General features: G+C 36.6%; 1 protein-coding gene across 5 annotated transcripts in view; it reads left to right on the forward strand.

Moving 5' to 3' along the window:
• LOC145675058 (uncharacterized) overlaps window positions 1-20,513 on the forward strand; it is a 55,276-nt gene extending 34,763 nt beyond the window's left edge. For all 5 annotated transcript variants that reach the window (XM_081745431.1, XM_081745434.1, XM_081745441.1 and 2 more), the window contains exons 9-11: window positions 8,520-8,726; window positions 17,239-17,496; window positions 19,327-20,513. In XM_081745431.1, the coding sequence (XP_081601557.1) occupies window positions 8,520-8,726; window positions 17,239-17,496; window positions 19,327-19,443 (582 nt within the window). In that variant the 3' untranslated portion in view covers window positions 19,444-20,513. The remainder of the gene's footprint in view (window positions 1-8,519; window positions 8,727-17,238; window positions 17,497-19,326) is intronic.
• Window positions 20,514-21,090: the final 577 nt, after the last annotated feature.

Consider the following 21,090-nt stretch of genomic DNA (forward strand, 5'->3'; position numbering starts at 1 on the left):
CCTTAAATGAGGTTTTTCTAGGTTTTCCTCATTCACACCAGGCAAATGCCGGGGTGGTACCTAACACATAGGTCCCAGACCGCTTCCTTCTTCCCCTTTCCTCGGATTGTGTGCTCGCCGAGGGACGTCATCCCTCAAAAACGTGAAGGGCTGAACGACCTTAGATGCCGAAAGCCCAGAAATCTAAATCCTAAATAAACTTGGAAATCGTAATCTAGGAAACGTGGAAAAGTCAGAGAATTCGTGCTCCCCAAATAAGTGGGAACTTTGTAATAGTACATAAGTAAAAGATTATTTTTATATTAAGTTGTCTAAAAAGTATCGAGGTTTTGGAGATTAAAATTGCCATTCGGCCTTTGAAATGTATTGTGGAGAATCTCTTCGCTTCAATCACGATCTTCGCTCATTGTTGTGTAGGTTTGTCCACTTTTCATCACTCGTAATCAACCGCTTCAGAAATGGCCCGAGTTCTTTGTTTCAGTAGAGATTCGCAAATAGAAAATCGACCAAGTAAATGTTTTTGAGTTAAATCGTGTGACACCCAAACACCGAGCTTCTTTTTGTAGACAGCATTCTCCAGATGATTTAATACTGTTTGATAATGAATATTTTGGTCATTGGCGATGACATGATTGCTTGCCGGTCTTGCTAATCATTCGCCAAAATATCATCCACTTTTACTGTGCTTAATCACCCATTGCAAGGATCATCTTGGACAATAGAAATTCCCAGAACGAAAGTGACTGGAACTTATTTTGGCTGTTGCTTTTGATAACGTACCTTGCTTATGAACAGTAAAAATGCATTTGCGCTTTCATCGATATAAAATTGACAAATGTAGCACAAACGTAGTTATGTAAGTGGTTTTTCGAAACAAAGCTTTTTGAATAAAAGTAAAATTTTCAATCCTTTGTAACTTCGTTCCCATTTATTTTGAAATACGTCATATGCTCATGGTATCTATCGTTAAAGTACTGTAGATGTGCATTGCCCCGTCCGTCTCAGTTGTGCTTACTTGATAGAGGCTTACAAAATTTACAGAAGGTTGGTCCGCATTTATGAAAACGATTTTGTGTTCCCTACGCTAGGTCGTAAAGCCGTATTTCCACCAGCGGTTGTGCTCGATATGACGACCCTGACTATAAACTATAGCCCGACACCGAAGTTTCCATTGGAGTAGGCTTCTGTTCAGAGAAATCTGATCAAGTTTGGACCACTCTTCGCAAACTTTCCACAAGCCAGTCAATGTGCGTGGACAACGTAAGGAAATTGCTCGCTTCAAACACCCGAAAGCGCAAAAGTCATTATTGCAGCGTCGGGAGACTTGACAGGGATGTCTGAATATGGGATAGCATGGATTCCAGTTTCACGCGCTTTGCGGGCCATGTATGCCACAGTAGTTCGAGCCGTGTGGCTGGCTGCTTTGTCTTGATGAATGAAGACTTTCGACACCTCAGCACCATACAACGACGGTATAGTGGCTCCAGAACGTGTTGTTGATAGTATGCTTCGTATGCAAACCACCATGAAGCCACGGGGAAAATTTTCGAGGCACTTGCGGATCCAATTGGCATAGTCCTTGGCATCCTTTGGATGATAGTAAATGGCTCGAACCCGCTTGGAGTTTGACAAATAGATCCAGGCTTCGTCTAACGTGACCACATATTTCCATTTGGCACCCGCTAAATACCGTTCATAGAGCCGTTTGCAGTGGACCCTGCGTTCCCGTATGTGTTTGGCTGTGAGTGTGTAAACACGTGGCTTATGCTTCACTTGCAGGCGTAAATCCTGGCTGATTATCCTCTGCACAGTTGATTTGGATCTTCTAACACTCCTGGCAATGTCTCTTTGCGGCGGCGGATTCTCCTGGGTCACCAACTTCTGCACTTGTCGAACCACATCCATTGTACGTTGGTACGGGGGTGTTGTTTTCGTGCTACTGTGCGCACACCCGCTTTCTCTGGCTGTGCATGTTTGTTGCGTTTGAGTACATTGGCAATACCTTCTTGGAAATGGTGAAACCCTTGGACGAACACTTTCACAATTGCACTTTAGTTGTATCCGATGACGGAAAGAGCGGTGATGTACCCTCCCAGAATGGGATCACTTTTGGAGGCATTTTACATTCGGAGCACTTCACTTCCTGCTACCGAATCTCCACACAACTGGTTTCTGATTGCTCTGCTGTGCTTACTGTCTGCGATTCTAGCGCCACTGACGGATGTTCCACTTCGTTTCCATAAGTGTGGACCGACCTTCTGTATTTTTGATGCTGTAGCGTCCTTAGTTTACAATAATGAGTAATAAATGTGGTGTTGTAAGGTTTCGTTTAATATGTAGATTTGAAATATATAACAATGTGACATAGTTCCATTTGAAAAATATAACTTTGTGTTGGGTTGGCAACATTGACCATCTTTTGGTACTGTGGCGTATGTCGAACTGTTTTTTCAGTTGATATTTGCTTCGTACAGAATTTCAGCTTTTTTTATTATCAGTGGGTTCAGATGTTACACGATTGTCTCAAGTTAAAAAATTCATCGTGTATACGAAAGTCACCCAGAAAATAAGGTGTTGGTGTGAAACAAACGACAAATAATATGCGTGAAAGATTTATCGTACGAAAGCTACGTACTTTGCTCTAATTTTCGACATATTTGGCATACAAATGTGGGCACTTACAGCTAGCGTGATACTAGTATTTCCAAGCTGCTATTGTTCTCTGTTGTCGCCAAAGTATTCAACCATGTATGACAGTGTCTTTGAGCTCACCAGCAATGGGAAAGTGCATTCCAGAAAGAACAAACATTCAGCTATAGCACGCAGTATACTCTACCTACGAACCCTCAGTTTTAGCCAAGAAACAAGACGGTGAGAATGTAACATGAACGCTATCGAGTTGTGGGACACAAACGTGTGCGATAAAATTGACAATTCTACCAATTGTGAGGTACAAACTATGATAGTTTTTTTATTTCCACGTGTTCCACAAGTCGGAAGGCTCTGTCGGGAAAGTCCTTCCTCATTGTCGGTGAAGGTTTTTTATTTCCACGTATTCCGGAAGTTGAAAGGTTCAGTCGGGGAAGCACTTCCTCATTGTCGGCGAGCTCCAAGACGCTTTGAATACATTGATGGCATCAGAGTACAATGACGGTATAGAGAAACTGATATCATGCTTTGATAAGTGCTTGAATGTGTATGGTAAAATGTTCCTTATTTTCTGCATGATCCTCGTATTTTACATTGTTATTTTGTCTTGGTACATACTAGTATTTTATATATATTCCTCAAATGAACCTTGTAGCACCACACAAATTTAGCTCCGTTATTTTCTGGAAGAAGTGGGAACCTATTCAAATGGATATTAAATCACATCGTCGAAGATAGGAGGTTCATCAGAGGTATTTGTCTGGACTCATGCAAGCAGTGTAGCTGCCAGCAGAAAGCATAAGCTTATCAAAGTAAATTACAATGGACGCTTTTTTTTTTTTTTCGGTTTTAGCTTAAATATTTTTCAAGTAGAATTAATTTGTGTTTTACTATTGTACGCGAAGTTGAATGAGTCCTATTTGATTTTAAGAGAAAAACGTTTGGCTTGTAGTAGTAGCATGAATGAAGAGTGAAAACTGAACAGAAATGTAATAACATAGCACAGATGTGTTCAGTGAGAAATCTTGTGGTGTTTAGAGTTGTATGTGGCCTCACATTGTATTCCAGCAGTACAGTTCCATGCCCATTGGTCAGGATACCGACGTCAAAGTGCCTCGCACTTATGGCTGAGTACGGAAATGTAAACTAACTTCTTCTTGCAGAACATATTTTAATGAACAACACTCCAAGCGTGGAAATAAACTGTTATCATTGTTTTTGTATTCGATGACTGCATTTTCTTTGACGCTGAAGAATTCTTTGACCGCCATTGAACCTTTGCCTCTTGATCTGAAAGCCATATTGGAAATACCATAATTCATTCTTGGCATTATTACTGTTGAGCGTGATTTTATGCACATAGTGTAACAAAATCAGGACAAATTAAAGCTTGCATTTCGTTACACTGAGTAAGTGGGTTCAAGACTAGCATGATGCCGATTTTCGCTTACCCAAGTACTCTCGCAGAATTAGGTGGGGCTTAGTCGACTTTGTGATAACTGACCATTAGTTAATTTGTGCACTATAAGAATACGGGCTTCCCATATTCTGCTGTGAACTACATTATCTATATTTCATAGTTTTTAAGATCGATTTGATTTTGTACCATCGTCAGATTCCGTACCCGCAAATATCCTGTGCCACTCAAACACACACCCGAGAAAGTTTCATCGCCATAGGCACCACAGCTGTAATCTTTCTCTCTTGCCCACTTCAGACGGGATTTGGTGATAACCCGCAGTTCACATTAGATGTGTTTTTCTTAGAGAGCAGATCACCACTAACAGTCAATAGTTTTTTCTTTTTCTAGTGAAGGTCAGGTAACCTAAAGAATATAAGTGAGTCGTGAAATGTCAGGGTTCACAATAACCTTTGAAGTCAGGGAAATATGCCGAAAGTCGAGAATATTTGCTATATTTTACAGCAGATTCAGTTTTATATATATATATATATATATATATATATATATATATATATATATATATATATATATATATATATATATATATATATATATATATATATATATATATATATATATATACCCAGAGAAGATATGAAGAATCAAGGTGTGTTCAAAAAGATAAGAAAATGGCTGAAAAAAGAAAATTGTCTATAGAAATAAAGAAGCTTGAGCGCCGAAAGGTGTTAAAACTTCAAGCTGTGAAAGAAAAAGAACAAATTAAATAAAATATTCAAATACTACAAAAGAAAACTATATGTTTGGTTTGCTGGCTGTTGGTAATCAAAGAGATAGGCCAATCAGCACATCTTAGAAGCTTGCCATGACTCACTGTTACATGCGTTGTCACACGGTGACGTCATCCTATTGGGTGATTTCAACCTTTCCATCACGTGGCAGGACAGCAAACATGGCGTCGCTAAAGATGGAAACGACAGTTATTTCATGGACAATTTTATTCATGGACTTGGTCTAGGTCAACATAATATACATAATACCCGCAATAATAGCAATCTTGACTATATTCTCTCTAACTTAGAACCTCGTTGTGTTGTCCCATGCAGAAATCTTTTTCCCTCGGATCACGATTCCTTGGATGTTTCTTTCGATTTCCCCCCCTCCACTACTACAAACCAGCCCCTCAAAAGTAGGTCACAACTTCTTTGGAAGAAAGCCCCCTGGGGTGACATCTGCCGGGCTATTGAACTGTTTCCTTGGTGTTTGTTAGAGGTAGGAACTGTCGACGACGCTGTGGACTTATTTACATCTGTTGTCCACTCAGCCATAAAAGACTTTGTGCCGGTGAAAGCATCAAAATCGAACAGGTTTCCGGTCTGGTACGACAATGAACTTCGTGAACTTCTTAAAAACAAAAAGCTTGCCTGGACTCTATGGAAATCACATCCGAGTGACTACACATACAAAAACTTTGCTAGAATTAGAAGTCTTGCCAAGAAGGTACAGCGGCGTAAATATTTTGAATACATGGACTCAATTGGTGATTTTACTGTTAGTAACCCTAAAGTCTTTTGGTCTGTAATTAAATCTAGAACAAAATCTCCGGGCATACCGGCAACAGTTCAAGATGAAAATTCTGTAGCGAGTGCTGATCAAAGACCAGACCTCTTCAATAACTACTTCTGCGAAACATTTACTTCCCTTCCCTCTACAACCCATCTCCCCCCTCTCCACCCCATCTGTTCGGACACCTTATCCATTCTCTCTACCACCCCGGGCGAAGTTCTGGCTCTCTTGCTATCGTTATCTCCACATAGATCACTTGGACCCGATAAAATTAGTCCTCTCTTTCTCAACAAAACTGCTTCAGTTATTGCGGTTCCTCTATCTATCTTATTCAATAGATGCTTCAAGGAAGGGTATTATCCCACCAGTTGGAAACTAGCTCACGTGACCCCAATATACAAATCAGGACTTAAAGATCATGTATCCTCCTATAGGCCAATATCTCTTCTTTCTGTAATATTAATTATGTGCGAAAAAATAATCAAAGACAGGCTACTTAAATTCACCTCACCTTACATCCATAGTTCTCAGCACGGCTTTCTACCGAGAAGCTCAAGTCTCTCAAACTTAAGTACTCTTCTTTCCTGTGCAGTCAAATGTATGAATAACAATACTCAATTAGATGTTATCTACTTTGATCTCTCGAAGGCCTTTGATTTTGTCAGTCACATTCATCTTCTTCATAAACTCTCCAATAGATTTAATGTACATGGCAAATTTCTCTCTCTAATCACAAGCTACTTGAAGGACCGTAAACAGAGAGTTGTTCTTTCAGGGGCGACTTCTAACCCCCAACCCGTGATCTCAGGGGTGCCTCAGGGGAGTGTACTTGGGCCTCTGCTGTTTGTCCTGTATATGGATGATCTCTACACGCACTTATCAGATCAACCTAGTGGCCTTCTGCTTTTTGCTGACGATTGTAAGTTATACAGAGAAATATCGTGTCTCCATGACACAATTGCTCTACAGGAAGACATAAATTACCTTACAGGCTGGTGTGAAATGTGGCACTTGAAACTCAACAGTAAGAAATGTGACAGTATTACTATTACTTTGAAAAAGTCTCCTGTCCCCTCCACATACCATATCAACAATTCCCCTATCACACATTCTGCTAGTCATAACGACCTTGGTGTCATCTTTGATTCAAAACTCACCTTCTCTGACCACATCTCCTCAATACTAAAGAATTCAATGCGCATGTTGGGACTTCTTTATCGATTCACCGAACTACGCACTGTTTCTTCATTAGCAACTTTTTATAAGACTTTAATAGCGCCCAAGATCGAATACTGCTCTCCCATATGGGCCATGGCAGCACCTACACATCTCTCCAGACTTGATTCTGTTCTCAATTTCTTCATCGCTATAGTCCGTTATCGTGTTCCTGCACTTCGAATATTATCTAAGAAGGAGCTCTTGCGACATCTTAATATTCAGATTCCTGAAGTACGCAAAATTATCTCTTACCTGAAATATCTACATAAAATAGTTAATGGAAGCTTAAGATCGGAAATATTACTTCAGGAACTATCCTTGCGTGTCCCTTCCCGCATCACCCGGAATACCCACCTATTCCATCTTGCCCGTCCAAGGTTGGCTGTTATACAGAGGTCTCTTTTTTATAGAATACCAAACTGTTATAATCAAGTAACAACTGATGTGGACATTTTTTCGAGCTACCCAGTGTTTGAAAGAGCAATTAAACGAGCTTTGACGGAATAGTTTTACTTTTACACTCTTTTTTTCTATGTTGTTGTTATTGTTGTCTTGATTTTTTTTTCTTTCTTTTGTTAGCATGTCCCTGTGTAAAATGGCAAAGTTATGCTGTATCTGGGAATTTGTTCAATAAATAAATAAATAAATAAATATGTTTACTTGCTTATGTATGTGCATATTCAGATTGCCGAGATACTAATGATATTGTTAGTCTATAATTGTCAGATAATAGTGTATTATTGTCTTCACAATACAGGAAGTTTTAACACACAAAAAGTATTTATAGTAAGGAAGTCAGGTTGTACTGTATTTAGAAAATAGAAAGAAGAGCGTTGAACTGGTATGAAGATGGTGGAGGCCAATTAAAAAAAAAAAAAATCTCCTAAACGTAACCATAAGTGATAGTGTTCGCAGTGTCATGGAGATCCAGCAAAATCAATACTAGAATTTCAGTGTGAACCCTGAATGTTCGTTTCACACGTTGCAAGTGACATTGCGTAAAACATCAACTTAAGCTAAGAAATTTCTTTTAAGACCCGTTACTCATTCTCATCAATGAGTGATCTGCTTCGTATGCTTATCATGAAGATATGATAAAGGACTGACATTTGTTTGACTTTATGTTGTCTCTTTGAGATATTAATGACTTAATCCATAATTCTCTGCAGATGTAGACAAAGACTGAGGTGTAGGATGGTCGTTACATTCACAGATATCGATTTGATTTGTTTATAGCCAAGTGAACTTTGTGGTGGACAAACACCGTGTGCGTGGGTTTTCTCGGGGTTCTCCCGTTTCCTCCCACTTTCTTCATTTCACCATTTCATTCATTACTCACAATCACCGTCTCCTTTAGCCTAACCGGCATAACCGTGGGACGTAAAACTCAAAGATTTCATTTCATTTTTTGATTTGTTTATATAAAAGTATGAAACTTGTGAAGTTTACCATACATATTGATACAGCTATGACATGTATCAATGATTCAGGTTATGTGGTGTAAAAACATTGCTATCATTCATTTACACACATGGAGAGTTCTTTGAATGTTCCTTTTTGACGATGTCAGTGTGGGAGAAGTGGCAGTGTAATATTTATGTTCAAATTACTCTATTTGTCGTCTTATTAACTTGTTAAAGTGAAACAACTGCTTCTCGTATTTCAGCAAGAAATTAAAACAACAACTATACCCGTCACAACTTCAGAAGAGGTCGTTCCACAGGGACCAATAATAGTCAATCTCTCAGCTTCACTGCCAATGTCTACCTCACAGACACCAACTACCCAAGGATCTAATACAGAGCAGTCGGTGCAGAATGTGATTCCAATGCACTTCCTATATCGTGCGATGTTGGAAGGACTGATACAACAGGTACAGAAAGACTTAATAATATTTTAGGTTTATCAACATAGTCTCATATTTACTTTTGCAATAATGTAAGAATACAATCGATACTAATCTCAGTGCTTGATATAATTTGCAGCATTAAGTTATTTCAGGAAAATTACTGTGTAGTATTGATTACATATTCGTTAACAATATAGCGCCAGCTCCACGGGTACCGAATTTGAATCTATTTATTCCTTTGTTCCTTAACTTATATAATATAACTGACTTACTCTATAGCGTATGAACCCGGAGGTTCAGTACCATGTTTAGAAAAGCTCTCCATTGACTTCTGTCCTTAGCCAACTGGATTCAGTTTCTATTTTGTATTCCTATTTCTGCTAGATCCATCTTCATATTGTCCTCCCATCTGCTCCTAGGTCTTCCTAATGGTCGTTTTCCGATATTTATTTCCAGTTAAAATTTTGAAATCCTTCCTGCTTTCTTTCATTCTAGCTACATAACTTGCCCACCTTAGCCTCCTATACTGATGACCCTAACAGTGTTTGTTAACGATATAAATTGCACAGTTCCTTGTTACGTAGTTTTCACCATTCGCCATTCCTGTTACCCTTGAGTCCGAATATTCATCTAAGTATTTTATTCTGAAAGACTTTCAGTCTGTGTTCTTCCTTCAGAGAGAGCGACCGTGTTTCCCATCATACAGCATAACAGGCATGATTATCGTTTTATATATTTTAAGTTTCAAATTCCTCGACATAATTCGCGACGACAAAATATTTTGAACTAAATAATAACACGAATTTCCTACTTTCAATCGACATTTAATTTCTTTGTTTATATGGTTTTGGTGTGTGAACATTGATTCTAGATATTTGAAAGTATCTACTTCGTCGAAAGTACGAAAGTATTAATATTTTGACGCATTCATAATTTTTAGTATTACGATCCCGGTGAACTTTCATGTATTTAGTTTTTTGTGCATTTACTCCCAAACCCATGTTCCTACAAGCGTTTAATATGACTTATGAATTTCTTTATATTGTTCACGTATCGTCCCCTTTTCATCATTAGTATATGCCATAACCCGATGAATATTATTCAGCTCTAGGCCCTAGTTCTGTCTTTGATTTTCTTTGTATTCCTTATGCCAGTTGAATACAGTTGAACACAGTTGAATAAAAAAGGCGACAACGCATCTCCTTGTTTCAGGCCATTCTCGACGTGAAAGCTCGTTTACAGGTATTTTCCTACTCAGACATTACTTTGGGATTCATTTAAACAAATCTTAATTAATCTAACCAGCTTTTTTGTATTCAAATTCTGCAAGAATATTATACAATATTTCCCTTCTAACCCAGTCGTGAACCTTTACCAAAATCAATAAATAAATGATGTACTGGGGTATTGTATTCCCATTTTTTTTTTTTTTTTTCGAGTATTTGTTAAATGGTAAATATCTGGTCGATAGTTGATCGATTTCAGCTAATTTGGAATTAAAACCTCCAATAATTTCATCTGCGTGTGGGGTCAATCTTGCTAATAGGATGTTTGAGAGGATTTTATAGGATGTTGACAGAAGAAAAATGACCCGATAATTATTACAATCAGTTTTATCGCGTTTCTTGTGAATTGGAACTGTGATTGATTCTGTCCACTGTTTTGGCAATTTCTCCGTGTTCCAGATAAGGAAAATGAGTTCGTGTATCCTGTTCCATAATTTTCCCCCTGCATCTAAAATTAACCAGCAGGAATACCGTCTACACTCGGAAATTTGTGTTTGTTTAATTTCTTTATAGCAATTTCTAGTTCTGTTCGATTAGGCTTTGGAATATACGGTTCTGCTATATGCATTTCTCTTTTACCACGAACATTATTTTTGACTTCCGATTAAGTAAATCGTCAAAGAAATCTTTCTATCTATTCAGGATGCTATCTGTATCAGTAAGAATTGTTCCGTCCACTTTCCTTAATAATATAAAGTCATTGATACCGTTATTGATGTCCCGAATGTTTTTGTTTTACTATTATCTTTAGTTTCATTAATTTTAGCTTTAAAAAAATCGTTTGTTTTTTCTAAAAGTTGTGGAAGTTTCCCGCCTGCTGTCGAGAAATTTGTGTATTGTGTAGCCAACGCAGTTTTGCTGGTTTTTTTTTCTTTTGTGCTAATTTAGTACATTAGTGATCGAACCATTGCCAGGGACAGGAGTTTTTAGCAATTTGAAATTAAAAATTTCGTATTTTGTCGCATTTTGAGATATAACATTTTTCATTTTGTCGCAAAGTAAATTATTTTACAAGCTCTAATGGACAAACTCGAATATAAATTATACAAACTAATATAGGCCCAATACAAGTAAAACAATAATAAATAATACTACTACTTAGGACAATGAAGTTATATCCTGTATGTAGTTACTAACAACAAATTACTTCTTTCTTCGTTTACAAGTCCAAAAACTTAAAATACACTAGCACAGTATCTTCACGATTGCCATCACAAAACACCGTACATTGTATTATGTACAGACCAAAAACACATGAAAAAACTGAGAAACATACATATACAGTAATACATTAGCGCAGTATCTTCTTGTATATCTCGTCTGCAAATTATTATTCTGATGAAAAATGCTCCATGTTGCACGTTTCTTCATTTCCTTCTTTCATTTGTATCCTTCTGTCAATGATTATTAAACTGTATTTCGAAACAAAACTTTCACAATCAGTATTCCTTATTGGAAGCCATATTGCAGACAAGCACAAGTTACTGAAATTTAATTTTTTTCTCCGTTGGTACTCTATGCAAGTAAAATATCCATCCCACTGATATTGCCGTCTTGACTCTGCATCACAACTTCCTTCAAACTCTTATGGAAATCAGCACACACAGATTCATACATTGCAGTTTCCTTTGAAAATCCTGGTAGGCCTATGTGAACAAAAAAACGTTTGTTACGTTTATGTCCTGCCGACATTATATGTTTTTGTACAGTATCTTTCTTTTTCCATTCAATGTGTGAATAACAAAATTAAACATTAATGTTTGGATATTATCTATGTATAAGCCTTCAATGGCAAAGTCAGTTGCGCGATCTTGTACCGTCCCCTTTTCATTCACCATTTTTAAAATTATGAACTCTTTTAGCGTACGTATTCCCCAAAAACACCGAAGTGAGGATCTCTGCTGTTTTAACACGACGCTGAATGTTCCACATTCCACAACTACCAGCTGAGAATTTGAAACGGAAGTTACTAGTAATCAGTGTAACCAATAGCAAAAGGAAAACTGTACTTTTTATTTCTGTATTTTAGCAACTGAAATTGATGTTTAAAAGAAAATTGCAATTTGTCGCGTTTTGCGGTATATTAAACTAACTAACTAACTCTATGGCCTATGGAACCCGTAGGTTCAGTGCCGCGTTCACAAAAGCTCTCCACTGACTTCTATCCTTAGCTAATTGGATCCAGTTTCTACTTTGTATTCCTATTTCTGCGAGATCCATCTTAATATTATCCTCCCATCTGCGCCTAGGTCTTCCTAATGGTCGTTTTCCTATGGGTCTACCAGTCAAGACTTTGAAAGCGTTTCTACTTTCTTCCATTCTAGCTACATGACCTGCCCACCTAAGCCTCCTAGACTTGACGACCCTAACAATGTTGGGTAAACCGTATAAAATATGTAGTTCCTCGTTATGAAGCTTCCGCCATTCCCCATTCTCGTTCCTCTTGGGTCCGAATATTCTTCTCAGGATCCTGTTCTCAAATACTTTCAGTCTATGTTCTTCCCTCAGAGTAAGCGACCATGTTTCGCAACCATACAGAACAACAGGCATGATTATCGTTTTATATATTTTAAGCTTCAAATTCCTCGACAGAACTCGCGACGACAAGAGATTTTGAACCGAATAGTAACACGAATTCCCTGCTTTTAGTCGACATTTAATTTCTTCGTGAATATGATTTTCGTCTTTTAACATTGATCCTAAATATTTGAAAGTATCCACTTTTTCAAAAGTATTATTTAATATTTTAACGCCTCCACAATTTGCCGTATTACGGTCCCGACGCACTTCCATGTATTTAGTTTTCTCTGCATTTACTTCTAAACCCATGTCCCTGCAAGCGTTTAATAATATCTCTGCATTTATTTCTACTGTTCTCCTATCATCCCCTATTAAATTTACATCATCAGCATATGCCATAACCTGGTGAATGCCGTTCAACTCTAGGCCCTGGTTGCTATCTTTGATTTTTCTTATGGCGTATTCCAGCACAAAGTTAAATAATAAAGGCGACAACGCATCTCCTTGTTTCAGGCCATTTTCGACGTGGAAGCTCGCGGACAAAAATTTTCCTACCCGGACTTTACTTTGGGATTCACTTAAACATATCTTAATTAATCTAATTAGCTTTCTCGGTATTCCAAGCTCTGTAAGAACGTTGTATAATGTTTCTCTCCTAACAGAGTCGTAAGCCTTTCTGAAATCAATAAATAGTTGATGTACCGGGGTATTGTATTCCCACTTCTTTTCGAGTATTTGGCGAATGGTAAATATTTGGTCGATAGTTGATCGATTTCGTCTAAATCCGCACTGATAATCTCCAATAATTTCATCTGCGTATGGGGTCAATCTTGCTAACAGAATATTTGAAAGGATTTTATAGGATGTTGACAGAAGAGAAATGCCTCGATAATTATTACAGTCAGTTTTGTCGCCTTTCTTGTGAATTGGAACAATGATTGACTCTTTCCACTCTTGTGGCAATTCTTCCTTGTTCCAGATAAGGAGAATGAGTTTGTGTATCTTGTTCCACAATTTTTCGCCTCCAGCTAAAATTAACTCAGCCGGAATTTCACCTACACCCGGAGATTTGTGTTTCTTTAATTTCTTTAATTTCCACTTCTATTCGATTGGGTTCTGGAATATACGGTTCTGCGGTGTGTATCTCCTTTTCTCCACGCACATTAGTTTTTGGCTGCGTGTTCAGCAAATCGTCAAAGAAATCTTTCCATCTATTTAAGAGGCTATCCGTATCAGTGAGAACTGTTCCGTCAGATTTCTTTAATATATAAGCACGAGGTTGATAGCCTTTCTTAAATTCGCTGATCCCCTTATACATGTCCCGAATATTTTTATTTTTACTATTATCTTCAAGTTCCTTAATTTTAGCTTTCAAAAAATCCCGTTTCTTTGTTCTAAAAGTTTTGGAAGTTTCCCGCCTGATATCTGCGAAATTTTGTGTAGTTATTTCATTCGGATTTTGTAGCCACCGTAATTTTGCCTGTTTTCTCTTCTCTACTAGTTTAATGCATTCTTGGTCGAACCATGGTTTGTTCCTACGTATTTCCGCGTGTCCCAATTTTTCTATTGCTGAACTTTTAATGCTATCTCTAATTTCAATCCAAGTACCCTCAACACTAGTGCACTCCGAGTCTTCTAAAACCGAGAATCTATTCGAAACTTCAATCTGGTATTCCTTTCTTACATGGCTCTCTTCTAATTTCTTTAAATTAAATCTCTCCGTTTTCAGACATTGAGTATTACATTTATTCAACGCTAATCTCTCCCGTATTATCGCTGCTACCAGGTAGTGATCAGTGTCACAATCAGCTCCTCTAAACGACCGGACGTCAATTATGCTAGATTGTCTTCTTCTATCTACTAAAACGTGATCAATTTGATTATGTGTTTTTCCGTCTGGTGATGTCCAAGTGTATTTATGAACGTCGCGATGTGGGAATTTTGTACTCTTCACGATTAGGTTTTTGGATGTTGCAAAGTTCACGAGTCTAACACCGTTGTCATTACTTTCCTTATGCAAACTTTCGTTCCCTATAATCGGTTTGAAAATATCCTCTCGTCCTACTTTCGCATTGAAATCCCCTAATAGAATTTTCATATGGTATCGCGGGAGTTGGTCAAATATCCGTTCCACTTCTTCGTAAAAACTATCTTTTATATCGTCACCCTTATCTTCAGTTGGAGCATGTACATTTAAAACAATAATATCACACCACCGTCCCTTAAGAGTAATAAAAGAAAGTCTGTCAGTAACAAATTCAACCCGTTTAATTGCTGGTAATATTCGTTTGTGAACGAAAAACCCTGTTCCTAAATGGTGATTTTTATTTCCTTCCCCGTAAAAGAACGTAAAATTTCCGGAATTCTCAGATCCATTTCCTTCCCACCTAACTTCCTGAACTCCTACTAAGTCCATCCTGTATTTCTCTAACTCACTCGTTACAGATTTTAACGCGCCTGCCCTATAAAGACTTCTAATATTCCATGTTCCAAATCTCATGTCCATTTTCTTTTGCTGATGTCGTGCCAAGTTATCAGTCCTTGTCCGAGGTTTTTGTGAATGTTTCTGAACAAGTACCTTTTTTTACAGGATGAGGGTGTTAGCCTTACCCAAACCCCCAAGCTGGAGGACCACTCCTAGTCGTCTGTCCGCGACTGCTTATTCAGTATATTCGCAGCTAACCTCTATATCTAGAGGCCTTCTCCTCGATCCGCAACCTGAGGACGCGCCATACCGTGGTGACAGGAACCCACGTTACACGGGTTTTGCGGTATATTTCACTCAAAATGTCAGTTATCGCATTTTGTCGCAACTTCAAAATACCCTATTTCTTTACTCGATCTGACGTAGTTCGTTGAAAAACCAACTCTCGGCTTTGTCGGAAAACTTTCGCAACTTGCGAAAAACTCCTGCTCCTAACCATGCTTTTTCCTATGTATTTCTGCGTGCCCCAATTTTTCTTTTGTTGAAATTTCAATGATTCTTTAATTTCAACCCAAATAACCTCAATACTAGTACACTCCGAACCTTCTGAGACCGAGAATATTCGACACCCGAATCTGGTATTCCCTGTCACCTGGCTCCGTTGTTTAAATTAAATCTCTCCGTTTTCAGACATTGAATATTTCCTTTATTGAACTATAATCTCTCTTTTATTTTCGCTGCTTCCAGGTAGTGTTGTGTCACAGTCAGCTCCTCTAAACGATCAAACATTAGTTATGCTAGACTGTCTTCTATGTGTAAAACGTGGTCAATTTTATTGTTTTTCCATCTGCTGGGGTCCAAGATACTTATAAACGTCGAGATGTCGGAATTCTGCACTCTTCATGTTATTGCAATGCTCACGAAAGCTCACGAATGCTCATCATTGTCATTACTTTCCTTGTGCAGACTTTCAGCCCTTATAATCGGTTTGAAAATATCCTCTCGTCCTACCTTCACATTGAATTCCCCTCGTAGAATTTTCATATGGTATTGAAAGAGTTGGTCAAATTAACTTACACATTATACTAATGTATATTCATGTTGTTTGTAGAACTATACTTTCTTGTTCTACAATCAACTTACGTTACAGCCATTGTTAAACTGTATTTCCTTGCAAGATTAATTTGAGCTAATGCTTGTATTTCGTTGTCTAAATAGTAACATTAAGATTTTGATTGTCACTCAAAATACATTTACTCTAGTGGAGTGTTTCTCAAACTTTTTTCCAATGAGGACCATTGTTATTAGAATGTTCTGTGAGCCATCTTACTCTTTGTCCCCTTCTAACGCATACATTATGTTCAAAAATTCGATGACCAAATCCGGGAGGTGATTCCTTATATCAAACAAAGAAAAGAGTTCTAATGTTGTAAAGCGCCTCCTTTCAGAGTTACAGCTGCTGAAAACAACAGACAATAATGTGCTAATAGCTAAAGCTACATAGCCCAAGAACTACAGGAGCTATTACAAGCGGTTCAATGAATTATACAGGAACTAGTACAGGGTATTTAGTAGTAACTAAACATCCATGTTTCACAACCCTCAGATAGCCACGCAACGAATTGTATAAAGGAAATTAAGGTACGAGGAAATATTTTAAAGTACTAATTAAGGTAAATGACAGTATTCAAGTAAATAAGATTTAAAAATCGTTTCTTTTTTGTGTTAAAAATCGAAAATGACTAATATCACTTTTCCCTTTCATGTAGCAGTTAATATTATTTTCGGAACCACACACAGCATATTTTATCTTCAAACAAACGTTTTTTTAAAATTAATTATAAAGTGGAAACAAATTTCGGTATTTAAATATGATGTGGAACGTTTATAAGGACGTATTTTAAAAATACATAATTTTCATTGTACTCATGGGGTGCCACTACTGTGAATACCACATGCTTCACTTAAAGATGTAAACAGACACTTACTGAAGTAAATTCCAGTTTTGACTAGAATGTTATTCGGAAAGATGGTATACTGCACTCAAAAATGATGTTCTTTTCCTAATAGGACCTGGGTTCGAGTAAGGAGCACATAATTCCAAATGTGAATGAAAGAATGTTTAACGTTAACAAGATAATACTACTAAAAGTGGGAGGATTATCAAAATTTTCGGAATATCTAACTATTCTGAAGTTACCTTTGTCTATAGATATTTGGCCGTAAATTTGTAGAAGGAATAATCACATAATTTTCATTTACTTTGTTTCTTGCAAAAATTAATAATTCTTAATAATTATTTCAGAGTTTTAATGGCGGAGGTAGTGAACAAAGGCTTCCTGTTCTCTCTTCACAATTGAAACTCTCGCAGATACCTGTTTCTTTGGCTGATTTGCCAAGACAAGTAATTCATGTTGTGGAACAACTCGATTCTGACCAGACACTTCAGGAATCTGGAGACTCAGCGCAAGTGGTGCAATTAACTTCTTCTGACCTAGTCACAATACCAGTCAGTTTAGCCAATCTCAGCTCAGCACCTGTGGCTAGCATTGCTGTAACAGAGGTAAGGAAACAAATACACATAGAATGAAGTAGTGTGCATTGATATTGTGTTAGATAACTAGCAATTTGAATAAAATGCTGAAGTATTTCCAATTCAAAGGTCGTATGTCTGATAAGAAGGGATGTCTGTAATTCTATTAATGATCTGTTCTTATGTGTTTCCTTAAACTGTGTCAATATTAGTTTTTAAAATTTAATATTTTCCAAGAAAGAGTAAAAATTATTTATGTCTTAGACATTGCGTCAAATTTAATAACATAGCTGTATTATAAAGTATCTAAAGACTGATTTTTCTTTATTTATGCGAGTTTTCCGGATTCAGTTCCCGGTGGAGTCACTCGGTCGGAAGGGTGTAAAAGCCTTTTTGGGCTAACCGTCCTGAGTGAGGTTTTCCTGGGTTTTCTTCAGTCATTCCAGGCAAATTCCTGAATAGTTCCTAACAAAAGTTGGCCACTCCCTTCTTTTCCTACTTTCTCGGGTAGTATGATGGCCAAGGGACATAATCCCTTATACATGACGGCATTAAAAGGCCATAGGTGCTGAATGCCCAGAAATATAATTCCTAATCCTAAAAATTAGTATTTTTTAAATAGAGATTCCATATGAAAGAAAAACGAGCAAATATAGAGAAAAGTACTTTAAGACTGTATTTTATGTTTAGGAAGCAATAACAATTGTTTCATCAAATATTCCTCTTATGTATCCGTAACATTTAGAATATATTTGGCTAAAAAAATTGTTATTGTTCTATTCATTGTAAGATATTTTTAGACTTCCTAATTATGTTATACATAAGTATGGCAAGTTTTATAGTAGGGTGCGATCCGTCCATCCATCGGGGCAGAAATGGTAAGAAACAACGAGTTTTATTTTTTTATATGGATTCAACGTTCGAAAAATAGGTTCCGTCTTTCCCTGTCTGTCACTTTTGGATCCCCTTAGTTTTGAAGTATCGTAGTTTCACCATGTAAAACAAAGCCTCCTCATTTTAATTTATGATGTATCGTATGTATATATATGTATCTAGTACAAAATGATCGTAATAAAAACGGAAATAAATTAACACAATATTGTTTGTAGTCATAATTAATACAATGATAGGTTTGAATGTTCTGTTATGTTAACAGTGTCTTCACATTACAATTAATGTGCAAACTTAGTTGATTTTTGTAATATGTATTAAGACTTCAGTGAATTGTTCACCAAATCCATTTTTATCAGCCGAGGTCCACACTCTGTTAGGTATTGAACAATTCGTGTTACTATTAGGCTACTGAAATGCAGAAGGTAAAACATGTTTTGTAAGGAATAATGTGCATGGATATAACATTGTGTAACGTGTTCACCGAATTTGTGGGAAAATTATTAAAATTTATATTTGTATTGTTTTGAGTTAGGGAGTTCAAAATATTTGTTAATTATGTGGAGAATGACGTCATTCATGTTTGAAGATTAAATAAGAAGTAAGTAAGTGGTGAAATAATGTAGAATTAATGGGAATAAATAGGTATGTCTTGTTTGGTCAGGCTTATGCTTGGTATATGATACAGAAGTTGTTGGCTTTTAAGCACAGAGTTTCTCATTTATTTTCTGTCTGAGTAGTTACTTTATAAGCAATAAAGAGTTAAGAGGCTCTTTACGTATGATTGATAGGAACGTTAAATAGAAAAAAAAGGATAATTAAAAACACTCAGTAAATATTCTAAAGTGTTAGTTTCAATAAGCTCATTTTGTTGTAGTAACATTTTACACCTATTATTCCTCACCGTCTTCTAACTTTCTGTTGAAATAATTATATGTTAGTTAATGCGTCATCTATTTTATTTTTTAGATGGAAATGACTCAGGAAACAGAACCTGAACAAATAACTGGAGATGTATGTGAAATTACTGTATCCAATGACGCGGAAGATCTCAAATTTAAAGTTGCAGAAGACGATATCTCGTGAAAGAGCTGCCAAGATCTGTGAATATCCTTCAGCCTTTCCAACCATTTACTTCGTCCGATTAGGACACGGTGCTGAGTTAATTTTATCCTACTAGGATGAAGGTCTCATTTATCTTACCAAACTTCTGAAAGAGAGACTCATATTGTTTTTCTAGAATCAGATTTATTTAATTATACTTGCTCAGCAGGTTAATTCGTGTGGCATTTTTAAATGTTCTTTTTCTTACGACATGATTCTTTTCTCATTATAATGAATTTTATGAAGAAGCGTTAGTTGTCATGAAATATGGAATGATTTTTTTTTATTATTTGCAATTTCAATGAACACAACTGTGATAATTACTACGGCGGTCAGTTTAATAGCTTCTCAGGTATGCTTTTTTATATATTGTATATTAGTTCTGGAATTCAAGATAGTCTGGCATTTTACAATAGTTCTTCAATTGCAAAAGTTCACTTCCATGTACAATTTCGACCTTTTTCTTTGAATCGTTGAAGTAGCACTTAAGTTATTTTGAATGTAAGATATTAAGTTTAGTAACTGAAATCTGTTTTTTCTAGAGTGTGTTGGATTAGGCTAGATTATTATTGTGTCGTAATTTCAGAATAGAAAATATTGTGTTGACAGCTACAAGACCAAAGTATTTTCAAGTTGATCCAAACAGTTGTTGAGAACTGTGTGGAATATGTAGGTGCTTTATGTTAACTGTAAATCTTTGTGTGTTTATACATGAATACACACTACATGCTAATATACAATAAGTATATATATTTTTGTATGTACATTTCATAACTGTAATGAATTTACTTAATTTCTAATCGAAGGTGAGGGCTAAAACGAAGTCAATTGTAGTTTATGAACGATTTAAGTTCTTTTTTTTTTTTTTTTTTTTAAAAAAAAAGCATACGTTGGTGTCTTCGAGCAGGGCGCATACACCCTGTGTATGCATTTAAAACAGAGAAGATAAGTCATTTGTTTTTATAGTGAATCGTAAGTACAAATATACGTACACTTTTTTGCTGTATCTAACTTATTATTAAGAAATAATGAACCTTCCTATTGTAATCTAATTCTGTTTCTGTGATATTCAAATTTAATACCAATAAGCGAAAATTTGCAAGGATTTATATTTTAAACTCTCCTGTCGTATATATATATATCCACTCTAACAAAGAGAAATTAATACTAATGCATCGAGAAACAGAAACAATAATTAAAAAAGCTATGTGCCTTCATATACTATATCGGATTTGTGATGCATTTTATATTGTGTGTACCAGTGATTATTAAAGTGTAGAATGAATAATTTTCTTGTTCAGTAACAAGATATTCCCAGTTTCTGGATGCAGTCGCAGGGATGCGATGGAAGTTATGGTAGAAAGTATTAGAGACAGGAGTAAAAGATTGTAACTGATTAGCAGTATTAAAGATGATAATCCTGGCGGAGATATCCAGAAGACCGTATTGCGTGAAAGCAGCTCGGTAAATGACCTCCCACTGACGGAATACTTGATGAAACATGCATTCAGCCTTGCAGACTATTTTTTCTTTCGTTTTTCATTGATTCATTTCATGCTGAAGTAGCTCAACATATTCTGCTCCATGAACATTGAAGTTTCGTTTTTGGTCAGTAACTACACTTCAAAG

The sequence above is a fragment of the Thermobia domestica genome, chromosome 2 (genome assembly GCF_964235325.1).
Source record: "Thermobia domestica chromosome 2, izTheDome1.hap1.1, whole genome shotgun sequence".
Taxonomy (NCBI): Eukaryota; Metazoa; Arthropoda; class Insecta; order Zygentoma; family Lepismatidae; genus Thermobia; species Thermobia domestica.